The 25,339-nt window shown below is 59.3% G+C and overlaps 1 protein-coding gene across 1 annotated transcript in view; it reads right to left on the reverse strand.

Moving 5' to 3' along the window:
* Positions 1-21,779, reverse strand: part of TTYH3 (tweety family member 3) — a 32,020-nt gene extending 10,241 nt beyond the window's left edge. Inside the window, exons 1-7 of the mRNA XM_063090562.1 lie at positions 21,657-21,779; positions 4,784-4,953; positions 4,560-4,671; positions 4,163-4,383; positions 3,681-3,776; positions 2,295-2,367; positions 1,927-2,002 (exon numbers count right to left, since the gene is read on the reverse strand). Coding sequence (XP_062946632.1) covers positions 1,927-2,002; positions 2,295-2,367; positions 3,681-3,776; positions 4,163-4,383; positions 4,560-4,671; positions 4,784-4,953; positions 21,657-21,779 — 871 coding nt within the window. The remainder of the gene's footprint in view (positions 1-1,926; positions 2,003-2,294; positions 2,368-3,680; positions 3,777-4,162; positions 4,384-4,559; positions 4,672-4,783; positions 4,954-21,656) is intronic.
* Between the last annotated feature and the right edge of the window lie 3,560 nt (positions 21,780-25,339).

Consider the following 25,339-nt stretch of genomic DNA (forward strand, 5'->3'; position numbering starts at 1 on the left):
GAACAACAGTACTCAGGCTAGAGTGTCACCCCAAAGAAGAGAGGACATAGCCTACAGGTTGCAGCCTGGAGAGCCCAGGACACAGGTGGCCTGTCTGTCTAATCCACCCTAAAATATTTATTAATTCAGCATCCAAAGTTTCAATATGGGGGATTTACTTATAATTCTGATGTTCCAGCGTCTTGAAAAACCTAGAAGATCCAAGCCTGGCCAGAGTCAAGGGAGGCGGCCCTGGGCCCCATCTGCCTGCTCCCGGTTGCCTGCCCGCTCAGTGGGCCCATGGGAGGGGTTAGGGCCCTTTCCTTTACAGTGACGCTGGCACTGGAGCTCTAGAAAGCTCCCTTGTCAGGGGCAACAGAGCAGAAGGCGAAGGGGCAGCAAGGGTTTGGGCGCAGGCTGGCCCGCGGCCTGGGGCAGCAAGGTTTGTCCATGGGTGTGGGTGCCGGAGTCTGGGCTCCCATCAAGCCTCAGTGAGCCCGGGGGCCCTGCACACCTGCCCATTGCTTGGGTCCCTCCTTCTAAACTCTCTACCAGTTTAGTTCTTCCAATCAAAAAAGCGTGTTGAAAAAAAGTTGTTTTACAAGTTGGAAGAATAATAAAAGTATTTAAAAACATAGGAAAGCTCCAGGCTTCAGTTTAGCCACCTGTAAAAGGGAGCCAATAGTTAGCCTCACGGGCCTCCTGTGAGAGCTGTCTGTGGCCTGCAGGCTGGAGCCCACACTTGCATGTGGCTGGGGCAGCTCGTGCTTGCTGAGGTCCCAAGAGTCCTGAGCAGTGGGGGCCTGGAGAGGCCAGGCTGATGACACCGAGGCCAAGGACAGTGGTAGGGACAGCAGTCACCAGTCCTGCCAGCCCCCAGAAAAGCATGCCTGCCCCCCACCCCCATCACCTCCTGGGAACTCCTCAGGCTTCAACAGAACTGGTTCCCCTCAAAAAGATGATCTAAAAATCTAGTTCACATCGCTTCTCGGCCTTTTGGCTAAGATCAAGTGTAAAAATCTAGCTCACATGCTAATACTGTGGCTTTGGTGGACAAAGGGTGGCAGGATGGTCCCTGACAGGGACAAGCATTTTAAGGCCATTCCACCTCCCCCACCCCCCACCCCCAAAAGGACACTTCCTCTATTTTCTATTTAGGAACCTGCAATACTTTCATAACCGGGTAGCAGCCTCCAGCCCTGACTGCACCCGATGCCAAGACTCCTACGTCCACCTGCCCTGCAGTGTCCAACATGCACTGTAAAGCCGGCCAAAACTTCCGATTCCCTAGCCCCCAGCTCAGTTCACACTCCCACAAGGACCAGGGATGTGGACTTCTTAACCCCTTTCCACCTACATCCAACTTATTGGAAAGTCCTGTTGGCTCCGCCTTCAAAGCACATCCCCTCCCATTTTCTGCCCAATTTGTTCAAGCCAAGGCTGTCTCCACTGTCTTCTGCCTGAGGGAATTCAACATTTCACCCCCCCGTCCGACCCCCCACCTTCTTGTCATTCCAGTGGCCCAAAGGAGCTTTTAGAAAAAGCACTCAATCATGGACCACGTCTCTCCCTGGCTTCCACCCTTCAATGGCTTACCCCCTAGAATAAAACCCAAACTCCTGACTGTGGCGCAGCCCTGAAACACCTCAAGCGTCTCTGCCTCGGGGCCTTTGCATGAGATGCAGCCTCCTCCGGCTCCACTTCCACAGCCTGCCTGGCAGGCTTCCCCTGCCCGCCCGCTCTGCAGCAGCTGTGTCACTGGCCTCACATGGCACTTGTCCCCGTCCTCTGCAGAGACTTCCAACTGGGGAAGGTGATCCTGTTCTCACTGGCTACCTGGCCCGGGATCTGCCTCCCCGAGACCGGGGCCCACAAGGGCACGGGCACCTCGCTCTCCCAGGCCCATCCAGCCCTGGGGCACCAGCTCCGATGAGGCCTCAGACTCACCCCCACTCAGCACCGAGTGCTCCTCCACCATCTTGGTCACGTAGGTGTCGGGGTCCACACAGAAGTCGCTGGAGCCCTGAGGTGGGCATGGGCATAGAAGAGGGGGTGACTAAGCTGGGCCTCAAAGTGAAGCTGTCCTCTACCCTCAGGGGTAGAACTGACTCCAGGATCTGCTTTCAGCTCAGGAGGGTGGACTGTGAATCATGGGGGGCGCAGACATGCTGTGTGCCCATGGGCAGGACCCACTCCTCTTGAGACCCAGTGTCCCAGGGGAAGATGGCCAGTGGGCGGGGAAGAGTATGGCTCTCCCCACCTCTCTCCCACACCTAGACCCAGCAGACAGGATCACTGATCCCTCTGCCACTCACCACAGACACAGCCAGCTCCAAGCCCAGTGCACCCCAGCTGATGACCAGGGCTAGGACCCCCAGCAGGCAGACCCTTGGGGAAAAGAAAGCCAGTCAGCAGCCCCCCGGCTGGGGGTGGGGGGTGTGCCACCTGCTGGGCTGCAGGCTGGAGGGCCAGGTCCCAGGGCATACCTGGGGGTCCAGCCCACCCAGGGGCTGTGGCTCCTCCCATGGCCTGGCCTCAGCCAGAGCTGCCCAAGGCCCAGGGCCCAGATGGCTCCCCCTCCCAGCTGGGGTGGGGCTCAGAGAGCTCAGAGCTGGGAGCAGGGAGGGCGGGCCTCAGCTCGGCTAGAAGGCCAGGTGGGTCCCACCACTCTTGTTCCCCAGCCCCTCCCCAGGCCCCTCTTCTCAGCAGATAACAATCTCCATTTTCACTGCAGCCCTCACGGGCTATCCACATAGCCACCTAACCTTGGCCAGACCAAGCCTTCCTGTGCTCAAACCCCTTTGCCACCTGAGGCCTGACTTCACCTACCTCCCCAGGCTCCCTGAGGCTCTGCGTGTACCCCACTGCAGGCCTGCGCGCTGGAGGTTAAACGTCCTTCCTGGTGCGTCCCTTGCCCCCTTGAGCCTCTGCTCCACTGTCCCTCCCTCAGTCTCCTTAGGTGGAGCCTGCACACAGCACACTGCCCTGCCCACCTGCACCCCCCCCCCCCACCAGCTTTATATCTCTCTAGGGCGCTGTCACCTCTGGCACACAGTTTTACTCCTTCATCCCTCCACAGCCTGTGAGTGCTGCGTGGGCAGGGCTGGAATGTTCTCTGGTCTTTCCCATCGCCCAGCCCAGGTAGGAGCCAGGGCACAGCTATGTGATTGTGCAGCGAAGGACAGTAATAATACCTCACAGCTACCTTATGGACAGCTGTCACTCTGTCTTTAGGCTCAGCACTAATGAGCCACCTGCCAAGGTTACCAGCCTCGTTAGTGGCAGAGACAGGGCTAGAACCCAGATGGCTTCCAGAGCCAAGGAAGGAGCAGATAGAGGAAGGGGCCCCAGCTTGCTCACCTGGTGTCCCCAAGCACTTGGGGACCTGTGCAGGTCCCTTCAGATCTCTAGGCTACAAGTGCCCCACATGCAGCCTCTCACAGGAGGAGCGGGGAGGGGCACAGCAGGAAACCAAGACTGGGTTGGGAGACGCTGGCCACAGGGGCACAGGCCTTGAGTGCTGAGAGTGCGGCTCAGAGCAGACCTTCTCCACAAGGAGCCCGCGCTCAGGCAGACCAGCCAGCGAGGGTCTTGCTGGGGTCTCACTGCATACCCTGTGGTTGGGATCCACTGATGGTGGGGGGATGAAGCTACAGATGCTTCACCCTGTCCCTCCGCCCCATGCTCCCACCCAGACTCACCCGACCAGGATGCCCTTGGAGCTTCGGATGAGGCCGACCAGCACCAGGAGGCAGATGATAACGTCGAGCAGCAGCAGGCCCAAGTAGCCCAGCCACCTGCAGGCACATGGTGGGTGTGGGCCAGGGTGAGGGGCGTGTGGGGCCAGTGAGAGGGAGTGTGAAGGGACGAGGGAGTGCTGGGCGTGTGAGAGGAGGTGGTGTGTGGGGGCAGCTGCGCCAGTGTAGGCAGAGCTGGGGCAAACAGCCTGGTACCCTGGAGGGGCATCCACAGGCAGTTCTGGGACATGGGGACTGGTGTTGATTCTGAGAAACACTTCCACTTGAGGGATTCCCGCCACTGCCAGAGACCTCCATTGACCCTGCTACCCACCCATAAGACCACAGGTACTAGGTGCTGAGAGCAAAACTGGCCCAGGAAGGGTGATGCTAACCCAGGTGCAGTAGGCTCAGGCAGGGCAGGCAGGAAAGAGGGCTCACTGCACCTGTACCAGTCGTAGACATCGACCTGCTCGGCCAGCACCTCCATTGACACGGTGGGGTTCCTCCAAAAGGGGATGGCAGCTGTGTAGCCCAGCAGCATATTGAGCAGGCCCTGCAACCTCTGGACGGCCCGCAGGGACTCCGGCCGCCCGGCCAGCTGCCGCTCCAGACTTTGCAGGTTGGGGTCCGCCGTGCGGTTCAGGGCCACTGCCGTGTCCCACACCTGCGGCGGAGACCCACCGGGAGCGTGAGGCCAGGAACATGCCCCCCCACTCCCCACACGCTGGGGCCCTTCCTGCACGCAACTGCCCCCACCCATCGCCTCCTCCCACACGCTCAGGCACAGGGTTCGGGTGCAGGAGGGGCGCTCTCCAGCCCCCCAACTCTGCGGACACTCACACGGTCCTGGACACCGGCCACCGTGCGGTTGGCGTGGCGGAGCGAGTAGGTGGCCCGATGGATGCCATCACTGGTCTCCCCGTTGCCGTAGAATCCCACGGCGATGCCAGCGCTGGGGAGGGCCAGGCTGATGAGGGCATGGCCCCTGTCCCTCTCGCCTAGGCCCCTCCCCTCCGGCCCCGCCCCACACGTGGGCCGCCCCTGCCTCCCTCCTGCGTGCTCACCTGCACACCAGCGTGGCGATGATGACGCACCAGGCTGTGCAGCAGCAGTCGGCGTCCAGGTGCTCCTCGGTCTTGTGCCGCCGGCAACACAGCCAGAAGGAATAGAAGAGCAGGAAGAGAAGGTCCAGGGCGAGGCAGGCCAGAGCGGTGGCCCCCAGCAGCAGCAGCGCCTGCGGGACGTGAGGAAGCAGTGCTAGAGGGCGGGGGGGGGGGGGGGGGGGGGACCCTCTGCCCTGGCACCAGTAACAGCAAACTCCACCCTGTCCTGGACCAAGGGCCCTGGCTCATATACTTCTCATTCATTCCTCTCCACAGCCCTGGGAGGTGGGCCCTGTCCCCAACTTACAGGTGAGGGATGGAGGCTCCCAACACCCAAGTGACATGCTGTGGTCACCAGGCTTGGATTGCACACCTGGGACTCCAGAGTCCCCATCCTCAACTCTGCACTATGACATCAGGACTTGATCCCAAGCCCCACTTGGGGGCCAGGTGGGCTGGCTTAAGGCCTCCGTGCCCCTCTCAGGCCGTGCCTCCTCCCCACAGCGGCCTGTCACCTCCTGGGTCCCACAGTCTAGGGTGGGTACCCAGGACATGCTTGAACAAGGGTACCCAACCAGGCTCCAAAGAACAGGGGTGACAAAGAGGGAGCTCACTGCTGACTGATCACGTGGCTGAGAAGTGCCTTGACCTCCCTGAGCCTGTTCGTTCTTCTGTGGAAAGGGGTGATGCCGCCTCTCCTGAAGAGGTGAAGTTTCAGCCAGCTGCTGTAGGGCCAGGTGCTGTGCGCATGGCCTCCCTATCCCATCACCAGCCCAAGACTGCTCCTGGGACACGAGGGTCCTAGAGTCCGAGGGTCTGTGCCCCTCCCAGGCCCAGAACTCTCCCACCTCAGTCCTAGGAGGGATTCTCTCCCAATTTTAGTGGTGAGGTTTTAGGAGCTGTTAGGAAAATGGGGAGCTCCCTGGGGGCTGAACTCCCCCGTGTTGAAATGAAAGAGTTTGGGGGGGTGAGCAATGTTGAAGTACCATCAGGCGCTCATGCCCATCTTGGGGGCCGTGAGAGGGAGGGGCCATTCCCCTGCCTTGTGCTCTCTGAGGAGCTGCATTTAGGACTGGCGTGTGCACTGCCTGGTGGAGTCCCACTGTGTTGGATGAGATGGGGACTGTCCCAGGGACATCACCCCTACAGGCTGCATGGGCTGCTCCCATATAACAGCTCTGCCGGGCAGGGGGCCTTGCTCCTAGAACAACCTTCTGGTGCTGCGTTCCTTGGGCTCAGGACAAAAGACTGAACAGAGAAGGGACAGCAGAGCCCTTCTGTCCTGAGGCTGGGCATCTCCTAAAGGAAGCGGTTTACTTGACTCAGCAATGACATTTCCTGAGCACTCGCTGTGGGAAGGGGGTGATAGGGACACAGCCCAGAGCTGTCCATTGTTGGGAGAGGCGCCAGCCCTTCCTCCCTGGACATGTGCTTTCACACCCACTTTCCTGATAAAGAAACCAGGCTTCAGAGAAGCTTCAGAAAATGTACAAAAAAAGGACTCAGGCTCCATGACCCTGTAATCCCAGGTTCAAATGCAGCCACTTACTGGCCACGAGGCCTTGCCCACGGCACAGCCCCTCCAGAACCTCAGCACACTTCCTGTACCAGGGTGGGGGGTGGTAGCTGACATGGGCAGCACTTCATTGTGGGGGCTGAAGTACCCAAGTCGGAGGTGCCCACAGAGGGGTGGATGTCAACAACGGGGCCATCAGTGTTGTGGAGTGACCACTGGGTACTCTCAGCTGCCCGTGCTTGAACTGCTGCAGAAAAACATTCTCCTTCCCAGGTCTGAACTCTTCAGGAATTGAGGCCCTCCCTGGGGCCTGAGCCTGGGGAGCTGTTGGGCAGAATGTACCCTGCCTAGCCCCCCTCGGGGTGAAAGAATCAGCCACGGATTGGCAGGGGCCACTGGATTGGTGGCCCTGGTGCCCAGTGGGCTGTCTCCCAGGAGATGATTGCTAGGCAGTAGGAGGATGGTGCTCCCTGCTCTCCTGGAAGCCTGGTGATCCCCATACCTGGAGGTGGGTCTCTCTCTCCCCGTTCCACCTGGCCAGGGAGGTGATGATCTGGGCCTGCACATCCAGCCAACGTGGGCCGGAACCAAACCACCATGGTCCAAATCCATGCTGGCGCTCTGGGGGCTGATGTGCTGTTTGGAGATTGGGCCTCTGCCCCTGTCCAAGGCACAGTGGGGAGGACCCTTGCAGGGAAGGCCCTGAGTGCCCTGCTGGCTGGCTGGGTGGGGGAGGGGAACAGTCTAGCAGGGGTTGGCACCAGAACCACTTCATCAGCCCAGGTCTCCCTTGAGGTCCCAGGGTGCTCATGTCAGAGAGGGGCCTCCAAGGCCCAGGAGGGCTTGCCCAAGTTCACACAGGGAGGTGGAGACAGGCCAGGCCACAGCAAGAGTCTCCAGGAGGGAATCAAGCACCTACTTGAGGGCCAGGGGCCAGTCACATGGGGAGGTGTCACCTTAACGGACCCTGCAGCTCAGCACCACCCCCACTGAGCCCAGGCCCCGACTTCACAGTCGGTCTTCGGTAAATATTAAGCAGCATGGCCACCTCTCTCAGGCTCCCTGGATCTGCCCTCACTTGTGTGGGGCTGGGCACAGAGCAAAGGTGCCAACCCACCAGCTGGTTACTGCAGGCCCTGCCCATCCCATCCTCATAGGTCAGGGGCAAAGGGCAGAGCAGACCTATGAGGGCAGCTGACACAGCTCCAAGGCACCTGTGCTCATGGACAACTGCACTCCCACAAACAGGGCCACCCTGGACATCCCTACAGTTCTGGGGGCCACATCAGCCAGCCCCATCTCGGCCCTACACAGGCCAGCCCCTCTGGGGAGCCCTCCCCCTGCTCTCACTCAGAGAGCTCTCCAGGCCCTGGCTGGAGTCACTTTCACTCCCCTGTACCCCGCCCGCCCTATCCCTGCTCACTGTAGGGCACAACTCTGGGAAGGCCTGTTTGGGCTCCATCCTACATCCACAACGCATGTCCTCTCAGGGAGATCCTCCCTGGAGTGAGACAAAGGTGTCGATCCCAGGCACACAGCAGGCAGAACCTAAACAGGCACCTAAGCTTTGGCTCAGGTGGCCACCCAGCCTCTTGGGCCCGCCCCCGCACCTGCCCACAGGCAGGGAGCCCAACCTGGCCAGTTCAGCCAGCACTCAGATACATCAAAGACACATCAAAGACACATCAGGACACATCAAAAAGCTCACAGGCCCAGATCATCTCCTCCGTGGCGCCAGGACAACCCATTCCCACTTGCCAGATGAGAAAACTGAGGCAGGGCAAGATAAGCATCCCTGGCCAAACAGGATGTGGATCTGGAGGCCAGCCCATCCCTCGGGTGGCAGCCAGTGGAGGTGCCTGCAGCCAGTGGGGGGTGGGGACACAGCCAGACTCATCACTGCTAGTGCCAGGCACACTCAGGGGCCCACAGGCAGCACTGCGCACCCTCAGAACCACCCAGGGTGGTGGGGCAACTAAACATCATCACATCTTCCTAAGCCCTGGGGCCGCTGGAAGGGGAGGGGGCCGTGAGAACACAGAGAAAGTAGAATGGGGTGGGAGTGCCAGGCAAATCTGCAAGTTTAAACAGCGGCCAGGACCGCCTCCTTGAGGGGAACACATCTGAGTCCAGGAGAGGTCAGGGAAGAAAAGAACATTCTGGGTGGAAGGAAGGGTATTTAGCAAGCAGTCAGCACATGCGCAGGGAGGCCAAGGGGCTGGCCGCACTGAGCCTCGGGCCACGTGCTTCTTGAAGGTGCTGCAGTCGCCTGGGCAGGGGGGAGTGGAGGGCGCACTGAACTTCCATCCGTCTTCTGTAGCTTTCATTTTTTTAAAAAACCGTGAACGTGTACTTCCTTTATAACTAAAACACAAAACAGGAACTTGTTAGAGCTTCTCTCAGCCCGGGTGTGGGAGGCCCCAGAAGCTGGTTTGCCTGGGGTCTTTGCCCCGGCTTTGCCAATTCTGGGTTTCTGGGTTTCACGCCTCCAGTCAGGCCCTGCTACTCTCTGCACCTTGTTCCTTATCTGTAAAATGGCTGTGACCACTTTTCCAACCCACCTCCAGGGCTGTCCCATGACAGAAGGGCCCAGGAAGCCATGAGGGCCACCGGGAGGAGGCGATGGGAAACTAGAATTTGAGTGCCGCTCGGTTTACAGTGCTTGTGGACAGTCCCTGCTGGTGCCCTGGTCCACCAGGAGCTGAGATGGAGGGTAGGAACGCCCTGGTCTCATTCCCAGAGGCTGACACTACCTGCTGCTGGGCAGAGGCACAGGGCAGAAGAGGGAGCCACGGAAGGAGGCAGGACCCCCAGCCATCCCTAAAACTCAGGCCCTAGAGGAGCAGCCTGGCTCGCTGGGGAACCAGAGGGCAAGGTCCAAATGCTGCTCCACTTGGTTCTCAAACATGAGCTTGGATCAGTGCCTCAGTTTCCCCCATGTATAAAATGGAGACAGTGACATCATTTTCTAGCAAGGTACTGAGGGGATGAAATGAGCCAATGGTGTAATGATGCAGAAGTGAGAGGACCCTTCCAGGTCCAGCTGTGCAGCCATGTGAGCTGGGGAAGGGGAAGGGCCCAGTGCTACTCAGGGACAAAGTGCAAGCACATGTTCACACCCACACACATGCATGTCACGCCCACACACACAGGAACGTGAAGGTTTGGCCCCATGAGCTCCCAGGATCTAATGCTCCCAGAGGGCTCCCCAAGACCCCGGGCATTGGGACACTTGCCAGAGGTGATGGGCCAGTCAGGACAGCCTGGCACACAGGTTTGACCACAACCCAAGAGAGTGCTACTCCTATTTAAGTCGAGGGGGCGAGGCAAGGGTAGGACCAGCACCAAGTAACCCCAGGGCCAAGTCCTTGAAGGTGAGAACATGTTCTGGGGCTGTTGGGTGTGGGGGGTGTCACCCAAGGATTCAAGAGTCACTTAAGCCCTGGAGGTAGCAACAGGTGGAGGTCCTGGTGCCCATCACTCCCACCTCCTGCACTCAAGGCAGCCAGGTGTCTAGGCACAGTGTCCTTCCACCCCACCCCTCCTAGTCTGCCTGGCCCAGCTCCAGGAAGTGCCCCCTGACTGCAAGGACAGGGACCCTATTTCCACCCTCTGTGCCCTGGGGTCTGCCTGCACCTCTCCCGAGGGGGTGCTTGATAGGCTCTGCCAAGCTTATCAATGGAGCAGGGGCACTGCCACATCTGGCAATGAAGTCTGGGGAGAGGGACACCCTCTGAGTCTCTGCCTTCTTCTTGTTTACCTCCCAGGACTGCTGTGCTGAGCCTGTACACAGTAGGCACTCAAGAAACATGATGGCCCTACCCCATCCCCAAACTCTGAAAGAATGGGGCAGCTTTCTCTCTGTCAGGGTGTGTTCCTCCCTGAACAGGGCCAGCTGCTAACTGAGCCTCACTGGTCAGCTCCTGGGGCCAGAGGGCAGCTGCGGGGTCTGTATTGGGACAGCCTCCCTCAGTGCCCATGAAGCGAGCAAGATGATGGCACTGTCCCTTTTACACTGAGAGAAGTTGGCACGAGACACCCAGGGTCACAGTCCACCACTGTGAACAAGCAGAGCCTGTCCCTGTCTGGGGTGCATGAGGCCAGGCACTGAGGTACCCAGCAAAGTGGGCAGCTGCTTCCTCCTGCCTGGGGGTCCAGGCACCCAGTGCTCCAGCCTGAGTCAGGCTGTTTGGGAGGAAAGTATTGTGGACAGCAGGACCTCTGTCCCCATCTCCCGAGACTAGATTCCCAGAGGACAGCCTTCCGAGGGGGCAGCAGGCCAGCAGCATTCCCGTCGTGGCCCAGCCACCTCTTTCCACAGGGCTGGCGTCTCCTCTGCTTCTCCCTGGGCCCATTCAGAAAGAGAATGGGAAATGTCTGATCAGCATCTGGGCTCTGACCAAATGGAATTTTCCGTCTGTAGTGGAAGTGATGTAAGGGCTTGGTTAGGCAAGGCGAGATGCTCAGCTGTATCCTGAGCCACTGGCCGCAGTGTGGCTGCCGGGAACCACGTTGGCTCTGCAGAGTGCACACAGTGAGGGCTCAACTGGCCACACATGTACCCAGGGGCCATAGGCTGACCCCTTCCTGAGGTCTCAGTCACTGCCCCCTAATCTAGAGATCTTGTTTCTAAGCCCTGGACCACCCCATACTTTTCAAAGCCCAAAAGCCATGGACTGTATCCACTGAAGATGCCCGCCTCCCTGGCCTGTACCCAGACTCTCCCCCAGTGCCCTGTGGCCCCCCAACCCCCCACCTACTCTGGAAACACCCAGTGAGCCACAGAGCTCAAGGTCAGAAGCCCCACCCCATCCCAGGTCAGACCCAGGCCTTGTTCTGAGGCTGTCAGGCCTGTCAGGGGACCCAAGTCCTACCAGTCCCTTGGTGGGGGAGCCCCAGAGCAGTGGCAGACAAGGAGGGGGTAGGACTGGGCTGGGGTGTGGGGGCTCTCTGGCCTCTAGACCTGAGCATATGCTTCTCCTCTTTAGAGAACCCCCACTGTCCCCCAGCACTTGGCACAAGCCACCTCCTCCAGGGTGTCCCCAGGATGTCAGAGACCTGAGCCCAAATCCCACTCTGTGGCCTGTCCTGTGTGAGCCTCGGCTCCTCATCTGTAAGGTGAGGCTTCCTGACCCCCAACCTGGCTCCCTACACAGGTGGGTGGCCCCAAGCCAGCCCAGCTCTATGAGGGTAGGGCCCACAGCATGCCAGTGAATCCTGTGCGAAGCCTGGGCAGCAGGGGCCTTCATTCCACAGTCGGAGACCATGGCATAGAGGGGGCTGTGAGTCAGTGGCTGTGGAGCCTGTAGCCTCCAGGCCCACCACCTGCCTCCTGCTCACGCCTGCTCCACCTCCGGCCCAACCTGCGAGGTGCCCCTCAGCCACACATGTGCACCTCCACACACCATGCACTCTGTGCCAGCACAAGCCACAGCGAAATGGTCAGATGGCGGGAGGGCCACACATGACCATAGAGCAGGGTCACCATCTGCCACCCGCACGGGGAGCCCCAGCTGGGCATGGCAGCCTGCAAGAGAGCAAGCCACACGCGGAGCACATACCAAACCACAGACAATTGCCTGCTGCACACGTGCTCCCACCCCCCAGGCTGCTGCTCAAACACACACACACCCGGGCTAGAGCACTGCTCCCCTGTGCCCTTAGCACCTAACCCTGAGAGCTGCTCAACCCACTCAACTCCTCTGCAGGCCACTGTGGCCCATGGCCAGACTGTGGAGCCCCCTCCTCCACTGAGGGCCCTCACAGGGACACTGATGGAAAACATGGGCTTACAGCTGTCCCCTAACCCAAGCCCTAGTGGCCACCCTGCTGTCCCAGCCCACAGCTGCTTCCCTGTTGGCCGGCCCTCTGGGAGGGTCAGCCAGGTGCAGGCATTCAGCAGTCTTGGAGCAACTCCGCTAGGCTCAGAGTGGTCAGGGGACCTACCCAACGTCATGTGGCTGCTGGGGTGGAAGCAGCATTCCAGGTGATATGACCACAGCTGGAGGACCCACCATTGTCCATGGTACTGAGAGGGACCAGTGAGGGCCAGTGAGCCCCCAAAGGTGGGAGACGGAACGTGCAACACAGTGGGGGCTGGTGGCAGGAGCAGTGCCCGAGAAAAAGTGGCCAGATGCAGGCCTGTCCTACCTCGGCTAGGCCATGCCCCTCCTCAGGCCATCCCTGCCCCAAAAGGCAGCCCGGGCAGGTGGTGAAGGGCAAAGCTCCAGAGGAGGCCAAGTACAAATCCCACTGCGGACCTGGAACATCATCAGTCTGTGCCTCCACACGCTCAGGTACAAACAGGGTGATGGTCCCATCCGCCTCACTGGAGCGGGGGCTGAGTCGTCACACACAGTCCAGCCCGCCTCACTGGAGTTGGGGAATGAGTCACCACACAAAGGGCCTTCATTCCTGGGTCAGGCTCTGGGGAAACTGAGGAACGTCAGCCTTCGTGGTGGTGTCCTTTCTCAGCACCAGTTCTGGAGCTGTAGCTGTGGGGCCCAGATTGACACAACAGACAGAGATTGTCTGGCTGACTGTGGGGGCTGGGGTGCTGAGGGGAAGGACGCTCCCAAGACCCCAACAGTACAAGCCTGGGAAGCTTTAAGGCTAAGGGAACCAGGTTGAAGAATAAGGCATGTCACCTAAACTGCCATGGTGGGGTTGGTGGGTGCCAGCCAGGCACCGTGACAGGTGTAGAAAGCATCCTTGGAAGGACAGCATGAGAAGAGGCCTGGCACAGGTCCAGGCCACAAATGTCTCTGTGTGTGAAGGTCCACCGGCAGCTGGGACTGGGGGTAGGGGTGGGGGTTAGGCCTGATCTGTAGTGCCAGGGAGGATAGGGTGGGGGACAGACAGGAGGTGTAGGCGAGGGAAGAGGGGTGGGCCTCCCACTTGCCTCTATGGGGGGGGCTCTCATCCCAGCCCTGGATCTGCCAAGTCCCTTCTCCAGAGGAAGAGACAGGTTTGGGGGTATCTGAGAGGCTGGCCAGAGTCCCACATCCCAAGGCCGGCTGAGGGACTCTGGTCCCACAAAACCATCTAGAAACCAATAGTGTCCTAGGCCAGGGTGAGGAAAGGGGAGGGCACATCAGGGCCGGGCCCACGCATGGGGAGTCCACAGATTGGCTCAGCATGTGCAAGCCACTGCCACAGCTCTCCCATGTCTGGGGTCACCCACTGGGAAGGGGCTCCTCTAGGGTCAGCCCTTGGCCTGTGCACCCACTGTGTGCTTACTTGGTGTCACATGATGTCTTGTGGGTCCCTAGACAACCTGGGGTGGGGCTGGCACCCACTATACAGACTAGGAGCCCGGGGCTAGGGGCAAGCGGGTGTCACACACGGACAAGTGGGGAGCCTGGGGTCCCCAGGCCTCTGGAAAGGCCTCAGCTCTCCCTGGGCCGGGCTGACTGGGCGCCGAGCCGGCTGCACGGCTACAGCCCCCTGCCTCCCCCCTCAACACACACACTGTGCAGAGGCTCCCAGTGATGCTGCCCAGAAATTAAAAACAGATTTTCCACCAGGCCAGGATTGGGTTTCATGAATTCCATGACGGTGAGCTCGTGGCCGTGCCTGAAGAAAGCACATCCAGTGGAGGCCATGCAGGAGCCAGGGAGAGGGGGCCTGACTTTGTGTCCCCGTCTACCCCACCCCCAAGGTCCAAGGTCTATGCGATCACATGAACATGTGCCTAGGCTACACATGCCATGCCGGCCCTTGCCCTCTAGGAATCTCCTGGAAGGAGGCCCAGCAAGGCAGGACTTGGGCTGAGGCCTTCAGAGAGAAGCACCCACCAGTTTCCCTAAACACAGGCCGAGTCCCTGCCCTACGCCCTGCAGCCTAGGGAGGAGGGGAGGTGTGGAAGAAGCCCACAGCCCCAGACCTCCTGCTGCCCACGCTGCGCCCTCCGCCTCACAGAGGGAACAGCAAGCATGTCTATTTTGGTCCCTGCGCTCAAACACGTCTCCTGGTGTGAACACCCAGAAGATTCCTCTGCCCTTCCCCAAGCCTATCTGCAAGTGCCTCTCCACTGGCCACCCTGGGGTCCCAGCCAGGAGTGACCACCAGACGGGTCTGGCTGCCTATCGGGCCAGACTGGAGCCTAGTCCCCAGGTTTGGCCCCCCTACTGGGGAGAGGTGGCCAGGAGGATACAACCCAACCCAACTTGGGGGTCAGAGCTGGAATGCACCCTGAGAATTCTGGAGTACCCCTCCATGATGGCCAGGAACCCAGCCCAGAGTGCTTGGGGCCAGAGCAGGCAGGGCTGGGCGGGGGGCACTGTGGCTGGCCCCCTCCTCAGCAGCAAATGGAATGACCGCTCGGGTTCCTGGCAGCCCGGCCTCCTCCCACACCCTCAGCCTGCACAGGCCTGGCCCAGCCACAGTGGCTCTGCCCCATGGCACATCAACACCTCATGGGGACCCAGGCCTCAGCCGGTCTCCTCTAGGGGAGAGAGGGACATGCTAACTGGGGGCTGAGGGTGGCCAATGTGTGCAGGTCTGCGTGTGATGCAAGAACTTTGATTCCAGGTGTGTGTGCAGATACACGGTGTGCACTTGTGCACATCTGGGGACATACAAAGCCCAGGCCTTGGGTAGAGGGGCCCTACACAGCCCCTCTCCCAGCAGCCCTTCTGCAGACCTTGGCCTGTTTTCTGACAGTACACCCCAGCACCCCACGCCTTCTGGCTCTGGACAAGAACAAAAGCAATCTATGGCCATACCATCCTGAAGCACACGATCTTGTGTGATCTCAGAAGCTAAGCCGGGTCTGGCTTGGTTAGTATTTGGATACAAGACTGCCTGGGAATACTAGGTGCTGTAGGCTTTGAAAAAAAAAGCAATCTGTGGTCAGCTCACACCAAATGTGGCCCTGTCCTGCCCCTGGCCTTGACCAAGGCCCACCATAGACCTCACATCCCTATCCATGGCCTTAGCAGGTGGCCACTGTGCCACGGACCCCTCGGAAGCCTAAGAGTGCCAGGGCAGATGGCAGACTCAAGACCTCCTTGGGACCTTCGCTCAGGGATATTCTCTGGAAAGTGACTCCTGTCCCCTGCCTCTAGCAGTGTGAGTGGTTCCCTGGCCTGCATGACATAGTGCCCAGTGTGCCCCCATCAGAGCTTCACTGTGCTGAGCAGCAGTTCCCCGAGGGCCAGGCACAGGACCAGGGCAGGGCTCCCTGCAGATCCCAGGAGGTAGGCACAGGTATGGCCAGGCCCTGCCATGGTCCTGCCACAAGCACCACCGGCCATGGACACATCCCCCATTCCTCAGAGGCCGTGTAAGGCACTTCCCACATCCTCAACCCCTGTCCCCTGGCTTTTCTCTAGCCAAGGTGTCAGCAGAACAGACTGTGGGGAAAAGGGGCAGTCCGGACCCCCCAAGCTTTTGTGAACCACCACCTGCTGGGAGGAGAAACCTAGGGACCCCCCACCCTTGGGCTCAGAAGCTGCGCTGAAGCTGTGTTCCTGGGAGAGAAGTGGCCAGGCTGGAGCAGGAGCCCACAGCTGCTGGCTGGCCTCAGCTTCTACTTGTATATGGGCAAGTGTCCACTCCCAGGGCCACTGCGTGGCTGCCCCAGAGAAGTGCTTTAGCAACAATCAGCACAAGCCTCTTGGCAGAGGGGCTGTGGCCTGGGGTCAGAGCCACAGAGCACCCCCACTCCCCAGAACCTGACCAAGAGCCTCTGGCCTGAACAGCTGACCTCCCTTCCACACCTGTCCCCTAGGCAGCACAGGACAACACTGGGCTGGGAGTCAGGGGAGGAGGGAAGGTCTCCATGGAGGATTCCCAGAAGAGGGCCCTAGGGCTGAGCCCAGAAGTCCAAGGTGTACTGCAGGGGCAGACGGGGGCTCCTGCAGATCCAGCCTGGACAGGCCCCTGGCACTGGCTGGAGTCAGGGAGATGAGGTAACGAGCACCCGAGAAGAACTACCCTCACACACACCCACACTCACTCGGCAAAAGCCTTGAAGACCTCCTTTCTCCATGACTTCTCGAGGGTCCAGGACTGCACCTAAAGGAAATGATCAGAGACCTGCAAAGACTCCTGGGCACAGGGCTGGACCCTGGGAATCATGCAAACCAGGAGCCACCAAAATGCCCAACAACGGGGTCTAGTGAAACAGACACAGCACCACCAAGATGCTAGGTGGCTGGCTGGGCTACCCCCAGTGGGTGTGGACTTGTGGGCCTGGGGTCCAAAAGCCTCACCCTCGCCTGGCCAAAAGGCAGGCACACGACGAGCTCAGCCAATCTGAGTCCCCTGGGACTCAGATATTAGCCAAGATGAAAACATCCAGAGCCAGCTGGGCCCAGCAGGGGTTTCCCTGCTCACCCTCTAAACTAGGGTCTAGCTCCTCAGCCCCTGTCCACACAGGGCTTGCTCTAGAAGCTTCCACCCAGCTCCCAGGGGGCGCTTTGTGTTGTACACTGCTGTCACTAGCAACTTCAGAATCCTGACCAGCACTGTGGGATACTGGGCAGCAGCTGGGAGCAAGGACCATGGACACAGTACAAAATACACAATGTTCAAAAAGAAGGCAAAGAAGGCTACACAGTACCATTCTAGTTTTAAGGGACATCCACCTACAAATATATATATGCATGGACAAAATGCAGCCAGAGTGACTTTTCTGACTTCATGCTCTTCCCTCTTCCCTAAATGTTCCCTGAACATGTATTGTTTTTATAAACTAGAAGACAGGTGACAATGTCTTTTTAACCAGAGATAATTTCCTTCTGATCAGTGGGGAGTATGACAAGAGGGCCAGCCCTGCCCAGAGGATGACACTCTGCCACCAGCCTGATGCAGCTGAACTTGCATGAGTCACAGCATTAAACCAAGGTGCTGTGCTCTTATGAGCTGGGCCCCAAGCTCTGCTAGGACACCACTGGCCCTGAGGGTCATACAACCCAGAGTTCAAATCCCTCTGAGTGGCCAGTGAGTCTGGGCTGGCACACCTCTGGGCACCAAGAGGTCACCACCTCCTGAGACAGTACACTCCCCTGTGCATGTTCAGACCAGATGGACTCTGCTTACTTGGGACTAAGGCTGCCTCCTTGAGGCTTGGGATTCTCTCTGCCTCAGGGCCTTTGCACATGCTGTTCCTGCTTCTTGGAACCCTCTTCCTCAAGGTCTCTACATGGCCACCTCAGTCTTATCATTAGGGTCTCGATGGAAACACTCGCAGTCAGGGATCTAACAGAAAACAGGACCCACACACTGGGCAAACTGGAGGCAAGTGCTACCATCTAATCTGGAAGGCAGGTATGCCAGTGAACCCACTGCGAGTTAGAGTCCAGGCTGGCACATGGGAGGATCAGAAAGGAAGCAGGCAAGTCCCAGCCCTCTGGGCAGTAGTGGCCTGGCTCATAGCCTCCATGGCAGGCCAGGTAACGCCTCCTCCAGGAAGCCTTCCTTGACTGCTGGGCTCCCACAGTTATAATACTGACTTCATCACAGACCATAACTGTTCTCCATCAACTGGCAGCTTCTGGCCTGTCCTGAACTGGTGGGGACAGTGAACCAGAGAGAAAGAGACTGAGGGCAGAAAGTGTAAACTTGATCCCTGCCTGAGGACACAGACTCCTGCCAGGTTGTGAAAGGCTGGTAGGAGTTGAGTGGGCAGACTCTTCACCCAAATGAAGCCCAGAGAGGTGGATGGACCACCCAAGGTCATGCAGTAGGAAGTAACAGAGCTAGGACCCAGGCCCTGCACTCTCCACCCTAGGCACCCAAACTCCAGCCAAGAGAAGGAACTGCTGCCCAACTCTCAGGGACCCCTGCCTGCAGATACAACAGGCCCAACCAACTGTAAAATCAATGGAAAGGACAGACTGGCCCCAGGCCATGTCAGGTCCCCAGGCATCCTGGCCTAGCCCTGCCAGCTCAGCTGTGGGGCCACCAGGGGGTCTCATGCCTCCTCTGGGCATCCAATTACTCCCCTATAAAAAGAGAGCCTCCACCCACTCAGATGTTCTGTGGGGGAGACTCTGGGCAGTGCCAACAGAGGCAGCGTGGGAGCTGTGGGTGTGCTGGAGATGGCCCAGCCTCAGGGAACCCAGCCCAGCAGCCCTTTGTGGCAGGCACAGGTTGGGGAGCAGCACAGAGCAGACCCCAGAAGGCCCTTCCACGCCCCATCCTCCCACAGATAATATCAGCCCCCACAGAACCCACACGAGCAGACTCCTGTGGTCCATTCTCTCAGCAAATGCCATGGGCCTCCAAAAGACAGGTGCAGTGGCCGGAGAACCAGAGAACCAGAGAACTGGAGAACCAGGGAACCCAGGATGGAAGCCTTGGGAATATGGTAGCCTGAGACCCTAAGTTCCAAGAGAAATCTTAAACCTGGCAGATGTGGAATCCAATCCTCACTCTGAAGCCCTTATTGAGGGACTGGCTGGGGCACTGGGGGCCCTCAGAACAGCCCCCATTAGCTCCTAATTCCACAGTCACACCCCCTGCAGCAGGGTGGCCATGGGGGCCTGGGAAGCCCTGTCCCCAGGGCTGACTTTGGCTCCTAGAGGAGCGGCGCAAGAGGTTATAGCAGGATTCTGGCTCTACCACTTATTCACTAAGTCATTCTGGGCTATTTCCTTCCCTGAGCCTCAGTTTACTGATCTGAACAACGAAACAATTATCCCCACCTCCTAAGGCTATGTGAAAAGGGGCTGGTGATAGACAACCCCGCCCAAGGGCCCTGAAATAGGGCCTGGCCTGGGAGGGGGGGGTCTTCCAGTGGGTCTCACCAGGGTTTCCAACAGTGAGCTGTGGGGGCAGGAAATAGAAAAGAAGGATGAAGGCTGATCTCCCCAAACCACACCCCCAAATCCTGGCACCAGGCCCCATTTTTCCCCTAGACAGGCCTGTAGGCAGAAGCCTTCCTCCCCAGCAGGGCACAGACCAGGGTGGGGGAGGGGTGGGGGCAGGACACAGATGGCTACAAGGGTGCCCTAGGTCTGAATGGGTAACCAAGGATGGGGGGAGCCACCTCACCACAGATAGCAATGCTGCACCATGGGAGGCAGGAAGGGACCCCCACGCCACAGCCCATGCCAACCCACCCAGGAAGGGAGTTCCTGGCCCTCGCACCTGGGCAACCCTGCAAAGAAGACTATCCCAGGTGATGAAGGCCCAGAGAGGTCGAGCGTTTGCCCCAAAGCACCAGCGCATAGACAGCAGGGGTGGGACGCACGTCCAGGTCTGGCTTGCTCCACAGCCCCTTGCCAGGAATGGAGGCAGCGGGGGATTGAGACAGTCTGGTTTCCACACCGTGAATTATTCAGTGGCTAATTCTGCTCCTTAGAGAGGAGGCAGGAGAGAGAATGAGTCAGACCCCTCCCACGGCAGGGCAGGGAACAGGGCAGGGAAGGGGCAGAGACCAGAAGCCTTCCAGGGCCAAGGGGCCCTGCTGTAGGCCAGGCTGAGCTGAGGGGCCTGACCCTCGCCCTGAGGCCCCCATGGGCTGCAGGCATCCACCCCTCACTCACTCCCCACAATACTTCCTGGAATTCAGGTACCCCGGAGGGCTGGAGGGATGGCAGCAAGTCCCCCTGTGGCTGGCAACATGGGCAAGTGGCAGCCCACAGGCCAGCAGGAAACAGCCATCCCGGGTGCCCCAATGGCTGCCCTGGAGCTTCAGAACTGACAGTGCACCAAACCCTCAGGGAAGAGAACTTTCCAAAGTAAAGCACACCCTCCTTGCTGCTTAAACAGATTCCTCCAAGGACCAGAGTTACAAAGCCACCACACATCGAAGTTCCCGGGGAGCACAGAGAAGTGCGTGTTGCCCCCACACTGCATGGTCCCCAGGGCTGGGCTTTTAGAACATGGGTGTCTTTATATGCGAACCCTCCTGCCTCTCTCCTCCCTGCTGTCTCTGGGCATGCCTGGGCCAATCCCTGGCCCCCTTTCCAATCTGCTTAGAAATGCGATCAGCAGGGCTGGTGGACCTGAGCCTCAGGTAAGCACTAAGGCCACCCTCCCGGCAGAGCCAGAGCTGGCGGCCCCATGGCGCCCTCATCCTCTACTTCCGGTTCTCTCCCCTGGATAAGGGAGGGCACAGAGAACAGAGTTCCGAATAAGTGAGGTGTTACGTGGTCCAAGAAATACCAGATTCCCAAGCCATCTTTCTTTCTTTCTTTTTTTTTTTTTGTCTTTTTCGTGACCGGCCGCACCGCGCTCAGCCAGTGAGCGCACCGGCCATCCTTATATAGGATCCAAACCCGCGGCGGGAGCACTGCTGTGCTCCCAGCACCGCACTCTCCCGAGTGCGCCACGGGGTCAGCCCCCAAGCCATCTTGATAAAGCCATTCCCACCCCATCATGGGGCTCTGCCAGGATCTCCCAGAGAGAAACCCAGAGGTGCTCTGGGTGACCAGGCACCTGGTCACAGGCTTCTGGAATCTGGATCACTGGGCAGGAAGAGACTGCCTACAGCCTGGTCCCCTGCTCTGCACTCAAATGACAGTGGCTCAGCAGTGGGGGTGGCGCTAAGCTTGGTATGATGCCAGGCCTAGGGCTCCACAGGGAGAGGTCTGATGGGGCCCCTGCCGCCCCCATTCTGCCCAGGCTTAGCCCCTTCCAGCCTCCCAGATTGAGGCCCATCTTGTGTCCCTTCAGCCAGGCCTTCCTCCTTCCCCCAGGGGGGCTACTAGCAACCTGGTCTCACAGCCACCCACAGCACTGGGTGTACATCCCACAGCCTGACCAGCGAGCAGGGGGTCATTACCAGCCACGGAGGGCTGGCTTCTGCCCAGGCCACTCACCCACCCAAAGCCTGGCAGTGGGATTCCCCAACCAGGGATGAGGGGGTGAGGAATCCCCCTGTTTGTACCCAACATGTTCAGACATCATCTCTGATCTCAGAGCCCTGAGGTCCTCTGGGTAGGGGACTCTGCTGGGAAACAGCACCAGACCACAGTGATGGAGAGGAGCTGGGGCAGGAAAGGACAGCTGGCCAAGGGGGGGTCCATGGAGGAAGGGAGGCGGCTCCACTTAACCCCAGAAAAGGGGGGCCTTAGTGACACTGGAGGAGAAGGCTAGAATCTGGAGGGGGGGCTGTGGACCCTCGACGGGGGTTGGAGAGTATTTAGATCCTTGACGAGGGCGCCAAGACCCTCGAGGAGGGGGCCCATGATACAGATGAGACCCTCGAGAATAAGGGAGCTGAGATTCACGAGTAGGAGGGAGGTCGTGACCCCAGGATGGAGGAGAGGGGAGTCTTGAAAACCTCGAGGAGGGGGGCCGTGACCCTGGCAGAGGAGGGGGCCCGTGACCCTGACCCCGCGACCCAGAGGGGCCCTGTGTCACCTGCTGATAGTCGGTGTCCTCGGGCCGGAACTGGCTGCTGGTGGTCTCCCACCGCAGGTCGAAGTGGGGCAGCCGGTGCAGAAGGCTCACCCACCAGGGCGCCGCGTAGCTGACCCCGGCCATGGCGGTGCCTCGCCGCCCGCGGCTGCGCTGCCGCTGCGCGGGGCTCCCTCGCTGGCCCGGCGCGCGCGGTTCAGGGACCCGCCGACCTCAGCCCGGCCGTCCGCATCGCCGCCGCGCTCCTGGGCCTGGCCCGGCCCGGCTCGGCCCGGCTCGGCTGCGCTCGGCTCCGCTCGGCCGCCCGCGCCCGCCGCCTCTTTGTTCGCCGCCGCCACCGCCCCCTCCGCGCCCCCGCCCGCCTGCCAGGCCCCCGCCGCGCCGCCATTGGCCCACAGCCTGCCGGCTCGGCCCCCCGTACGCCCCGCCCACAGACCCCGTTCCCGAGCCTCTATTGGTCCTTTGCCACATGGCCCCGCCCCCCGCGTGCAACCGCCCGCCAGCCCGCCCCTGCGCCTCCATTGGTCTTTTCTTCCGCTGGTCCCTCCCCTCTGTTCGCCCGCCAGCCCATTGCCCAGGGCCCCGCTCCCCGCGCCCTCCTGACCCTCGGCCCCTCCGCCTGAAGGCCCCGCCCCTGTGCTGTTATTGGCCCCCGGCTGAGGCTCTGCCCACCCCCTCACGCTAGTCGAGGGGCTCCTGACCCGGAAGGCCGGGGAGGACCCTGGGCTGAGGGCTATTGTGTCAGTCTCTCCGTGTGGAGATGGAGTCTGGAATCCTGGCTGCATATGTAGCCGTGCTTCATTCCAAGCGTTCACTCTGGTTCGACCATTGCACGTTTATATTGCACGTTTGCTGTGGGAGTCCGGCCAGGAGGGGCTGGGCTGGTCTCCCCGCCGAACGCAGCCCGCAGTCCGCAGCGCCCTGCAAGGGACCGATTGGCCTGTCTGTAAGATGGGCATGATCTGTATTCAGAGCCTGACTCCGTCACCTGGAGCTGTGTGATCTTGGGCAAGTTACTTAACCTCTCCGTGCATCAACGTTCTCATCTGTAGAAGAGGATAATAGAGGTACAATAGTGTAAAGTGCTCAGAGCAGGTCCCGGCACATAAGCCACAAAGGCGTGTGTGTAAAGAGTTTGCTGGGGAGATTCAATCCCCATCAGGCCTTTGCATCTTTTGTCAAGAGCTAAGACAAAGACGGTGCTGTGTCCTGGTGTTTCGAAGCCTGAAAATTCAGGCAACTGCCAAGGAGGGCTAATCGTGGACTTCGGAGCCACACAGCCATGCTTGTGGGGAGGGTGCTTGTGCCTATGTCTCCTCCTCTGTTAAAGTGGAGGTGGGAGCTGCCCGAATGGAGGAGGAAGGACACATAGTAAGTACTTGGGCCAGGGCTCGTCCCTCCCTCCTCAGTCCAGGGTCAATGAGTGCATCCTCCTGGCTGAGTCTCATCACCACCTTGGGGCCTTATTTCTGGACCTCCTGTATTCGGAGAAACAGGTTTCCACACCTGGGCTGTATCATCTGCTGTGCCCTGCTTGGCTAGCTCTGTGGGCAGACAGGGCTGGGTTCCTGGCAGGCTGGGCTGGGTTCTTTGCAGGCAGGACAGCTCTGGGTGGTGGCTTCCCAGAAGGCCTGTCCTTCGGCTCATCTGACTGCCCTGACTCGCTTATTTTCCTTTGATAAGGCCTGGGGCAGAGCTGTGGTTTCCACTCTGGATAACTTAAGAGACATTGCCCAATTAGGAAATAACGGTGGCTCAAGAGGAGGGCGGTCACATTCTCCATCCCTAAAGTTCACAAAGCCAGGAACTCAGGGGGAATTCTGGTTCAGGTTCCTCTTTCTCCAGTGGAGCCAAGGATGCTGGGAGCTCTGCGCAGAATGAAGGGCCCCCCAACACCCCTAAGACCAAGGCCACCTCCAGGGGTGGGTTGGTATCTGGTTAGGTAAATCCTCTTCCCTGGCACAAGGTGACTGCTTGCTGTGAACAGGTGGGGAAAGCAGGACGCCCACTCCTAGCCTGACACTGCTTCCACAGCTAGCCTGTCTCCTCATCTGCACAATGAGGGTGTCAGCCCTGCACTGCCCCCTCCCCTGGCTCACTCTGACCTCGAGGTTCGCCAGTACAGGACTCCAAGGATGAATAGGACTGTTTTGTCAGCAGCAGAAACTGCCTTCATGGATGCGGATAGTTTCTCTTCCCTGTTGGGGAAGTTCCCATGACCACAGGCCCCCTGCTTTGTTGGACTCCAATGCCCACAGCATCAGTCTGGGAGCCCTATCAGGATCCACACATGGAGGCATGGGGTCAAAATGTAATCAAGTTAAGATGTCATACTGGGTTAGGGTAGTGTCCTTATAAGAAAAGAGAAATTTGGACATAGACTCAGACTCAGAGATACAGAGGCACAGAGGCAAGAAGGCCAAGTGAATACATGGCAGAGATGGAGCAGTGTGTCTACAAGCCAAGGAATGCCAAGGATTGCTGGAGCCACCAGAAGCTGGGAGAGAAGCATGGGACAGCTCCTCCCTCAGAGCCTCCTAAGGGAACCAACCCTGATCTCGAACTTTCAGCCTCCGGAACTGAGAGACAATAAATTTCTATTATCAAAAGCCACCCGGTTTGTAGTACTTTGTCATGGCAGCTCTAGGCAACTAATACATCAGTTTGCTCAGAGCTTCCGGCTGGCAGGCATTCTGTGCCTCTGATTGGTACGAAATGAAAAGGAGTTAATTGTTGATTAATACTTGCTATGTGTTTGGTTGGTGAAACTTTTCCCTATGGAAGTCTTTGGAGGGAGAGTGATAAAGGGAGTCCAGGGCAGAGAAAAAGGGACCCACAATATACGGTTCTGGAAAACCACAGCCAGTCTCTACTGGTAGAGGCTGAGCCCTCCGAACCTAATGCTGCTTGGGGTCTGGGTGTTGGAGAGAAAGTCCCAGTGGAACTGAATAGCCCAGCTCTCAGGAGGACGAAGGTTAAAAGAGAATGCCAGGTAGAGTCCCCAGCAGGGGACAGGGCATGAAAGAAGGCCTCCCCCAACCTGCCCTGCTTTCCCTGGCACTCACTAGCCAGACCTGTGATGGTTCTTCCTGCACATCCTGGGACAGCTGTGGCTGGAGGCTGGACTTTAGCCCCACTCTATGGATGGAACAACTGAGGCCCAGGTTCTGCCATTGCTCGGGAGCCCATGAGAATCACCACCCAGTCAGGGAACCAGGGGTGAGAAAGTCTGCTAGGAGAGACACTGAGGGCTGAGCTGTTTGGGCGCATCTGGAGCAGAGCGAGGGGACAAGCCAGGCCAGGAGTTTTCCAGGCTCTGTGTCCCAGGCCAGGAAGGTGGCTGGGTTGAGGCTCCTGAATGGTTGTCCCAAGACCTGTAGGCTCTGGGAGAAAGGCCAGGCCCAAGCTGAGCATGGCCAGCCCTGGGCCAGGTCTCCAGATGCTGAGGCAGGAGCCAGAACAATGGAATTCCCTGTGTTTGGATCCCATCCAAAGAGGTTCACATTTTCTGTGGAGATGGAGCGCACGAGAACTGGCAGGGAGAAGAGAAAACTGGAGGCCTGGGTTTCCTTGGCGCCTGCTGTGATGTGGCTGAGTGACACTCTGGCCGCACAGCCAGCCCAGTGCCTGGCTCACCACAGACACTTGGCTGATGGATCTTGGCCACAGGATCGCTCTTTCCAATC

This window comes from Cynocephalus volans, chromosome 3, assembly GCF_027409185.1.
Source record: "Cynocephalus volans isolate mCynVol1 chromosome 3, mCynVol1.pri, whole genome shotgun sequence".
NCBI classification, from domain to species: Eukaryota; Metazoa; Chordata; class Mammalia; order Dermoptera; family Cynocephalidae; genus Cynocephalus; species Cynocephalus volans.